The sequence below is a fragment of the Cynoglossus semilaevis genome, chromosome 19, assembly GCF_000523025.1.
Source record: "Cynoglossus semilaevis isolate Cse_v1.0 chromosome 19, Cse_v1.0, whole genome shotgun sequence".
NCBI classification, from domain to species: Eukaryota; Metazoa; Chordata; class Actinopteri; order Pleuronectiformes; family Cynoglossidae; genus Cynoglossus; species Cynoglossus semilaevis.
The window spans coordinates 17,455,408-17,458,302 of record NC_024325.1 but is presented as its reverse complement, the minus strand read 5'-3'; the positions used below and the strand labels follow the sequence as shown (position 1 = coordinate 17,458,302).

The 2,895-nt window shown below is 48.0% G+C and overlaps 1 protein-coding gene across 1 annotated transcript in view; it reads left to right on the top strand.

Moving 5' to 3' along the window:
- The first annotated feature begins 993 nt into the window (after nt 1–993).
- Nucleotides 994–2,895, top strand: part of LOC103395783 (SH2 domain-containing protein 4A) — a 20,023-nt gene continuing 18,121 nt past the window's right edge. The window contains exons 1-2 of the mRNA XM_008333575.3: nt 994–1,129; nt 1,896–2,384. Coding sequence (XP_008331797.1) covers nt 2,198–2,384 — 187 coding nt within the window. The 5' untranslated portion in view covers nt 994–1,129; nt 1,896–2,197. The remainder of the gene's footprint in view (nt 1,130–1,895; nt 2,385–2,895) is intronic.

Genomic DNA, 2,895 nt, shown 5'->3' with positions numbered 1-2,895 from the left:
CAACCTTATAAACTCTGTCTGACTCTACTCACGTAAAGGCGGCAGTAGAAAAGGTCACGTCACCACAGGTTTGAAGAACAACTGCTGCGCATCAAACATTAGCATTAGCAAGTATGCTAATAAATATTCACCGAGTCACCGCGCCTCGATCGAACGATCAAATGATGGTCGTGATCGAAACTAAATATCTGCTGCACCAGAACAGTCCGTCATAAACATGAACATTTTAAAGGAGCAGCGTTGTCGTCATTCATTTGACATGTGACGTCATCAATCTCTGCACAGCAGTCACGTGACTGCGTGTTAACGTTGTCTTTACCCCACCGGCATTTTTGTCAACTTTGTACATACAGCGGTAAATTCTGTAGCACAGACTAAGGTGGTGACGTAATTCTTAGGGGAAAAAACGATACCGCAGTCTGTCCACTAGAGGGCACTGTGTACCTGAAAATAACCCAGAGCCAGGAACAAAAGAAATAGCAGTGGACCCAGAACCGTGCTGTCGGCGGAACAACAGACCAGATCACGTCCACAGACACGTCCAGGGTTGACTGGGACTCGAACCACACCGAACAACAGCCGCGGCCACGGCCCGGCGTTAAAACGGTCCAGGAACGGATTATTAATCTGCTATAATCTGAACAGATTATTATTAAAACATTCAATTCACATTACCAAAATATGTTTTGAAAAATATGCGTTTTTTTTTTTTTTTACAGTAATGATGCTAACATAAAAACTGCTAACGCGGTGTGTTTCGGTAACTAAACATGTTGGACAGTTCTGCTGGTTGTGGGTTTTTTTTTTACAGTTTTAAAAGACAGTTCTGCTGGTTGTGGGTTTTTTTTGTTTTTTTTTACAGAGTTTTAAAACTTCAAAGTGTGACGTCAGCTCAAATTGCTCTTTTCCTCTAAAATGTTAAGTGTGTGTGTGTGTGTGAGTGAGAGAGAGAGAGAGAGAGAGATTATGGAATGTTGTGATGTCATCAGCCAACTCTCTCTCTCTCTCTCTCTCTTTCTCACTCACACACACACACACTCACACACACAAAGACGAGGAGGACCTACAGGGCTCAGACTCCCAGCTTAGTTAGCATACAGAGCTGAGGAGCGGCTGTCTACATCCCACTGTGAGTACTTCACTCAGAAACCCCTCTTCCTTCTCCTTTCTCCCCTCTCTCCTTACTTCCTTGTGCCTCCCCCGCCTCCCCCACCCCTCTCTGTCCTTCTGTGGTCTCCTTTTGTACCAAACTACGTGGAGTGTCTCCGGCAGACACCGGTCTCTGTCTTCTTCGTCTTCTTCTTCTTCTTCTGGTGCTGCCACAGTTCAGTCTGTCTCCCCCTCCACGAGCTGCTGCTGCTGCTGCTGCTGTGGTGGCCATTGTTTGACTCACCCACAGTGAATGGAGGAGTACATTTCACTCCCTTTCTTCCAGAAACCGGCTCCTGCCGTCTGGAGCTGAGGCCCTGTGTGTGTGTGTGTGTGTGTGTTTTAACACTCTTTTACAACATGGAAGTGACCAAAAAGAAGCCGTAAACTTGTGTGAGTGTGGGAGAGAAGGGATGTGTGCTGGTGGAGGAGGAGAAGAAGAAGAAGAAGGAAGAGAGGGGGAGGGAGGGAGGGAGGAGGAGAGGGAGAAAGACTGACGACAGAAACAAATCCATTCCGAAAGGAATCTCCTCCCATTTAAGGCCAACAGTTTTCCAGCCAGTTTGAAAACTGGGCTGAACTCCTCTGTTCATGGAGGGAGGAAAAAGACAAGTGAGTGGAGAGGAAACGTTTAACGACAGAGAAGAAGAAGAAGAAGAAGAGGAAGAGGAAGAGGAAGAGGAAATGTAGAGTTTGAACTCTTTAATAACAGACTCTGTGTTTGTTTGTTGGTTTGTTTCTTCCAGGTTGTCCCAGTGATGAAGGCTTGGAATTCTGTCAACACAACAGGAAGAAGAAACAGGATTTGTGTGTGTGAGAGTGTGTGTGTGTGTGTGTGTGTGGACTACAGCATGTGAGCGCGCTTCATGAGAAATAGTTTCTCGGCCTAAATATTTACACATGGTTTCCTCCTGAAGAAACCTCCAAACTTCCTGCGACAACATGAGGCTGTGAAGGTCCAGCCTCCTCCTCCTCCTCCTCCTCCTCAACACGGTCCAACCACAGCACCTCCTTCTCCTGACTCCTCGGCCCTTCAGACGCCGCCAACATGCTGCAGCAGATCCTGAAGGACATGTACATCGACCCCGACGTGCTGGACGCCCTCAACGACGACCAGAAGAAGACGCTGTTCCTGAAAATGCGCCAGGAGCAGGTGAGGCGCTGGAAGGAGCGGGAGGAGAAGCTGGAGCGAGAGGGCGGGGACGCCGAGTTCAAGAGAGCAAAGCCAAAAAAAGGTGAGCGAGCGACTAACCAGGCCAGCTGGTCCACCTGAGTGTGTGTGTGTGTGTGTGCTGAGTCAGGGCGCAGCTTCAAGTTTTTCCGGCACAGTCAGTGAGGTGTCGGTGGACGTCAGAGAGACGGGCGTCCTTTAGTCCAGAGGTTCAGACAAAGAGTCCTTTGACTCGACGTGTTGTCGTCCCGGTGTCGGAGCTTCTTCCTCCTCCATCATCTGACACAGCTGTCTGGAGACGCAGCCAGTGTTTACCCAGAAGTCCATTAGGCAGGTTTGAAAGTTTCAGACGCGGTGCTGACGCACGCCAGCTGTGACCTCCACCATGTCTGACCCGGTAAACTGCTGAGTCATGTTTACACCCAAACAAGACCTCTGTGTGTTTAAAAGTACTGATTATAGTCACTGGTACTGATTATAGTCACTGGTACTGATTATAGTCACTGGTACTGATTATAGTCACTGGTACTGATTATAGTCACTGGTACTGATTATAGTCACTGGTACTGATTATA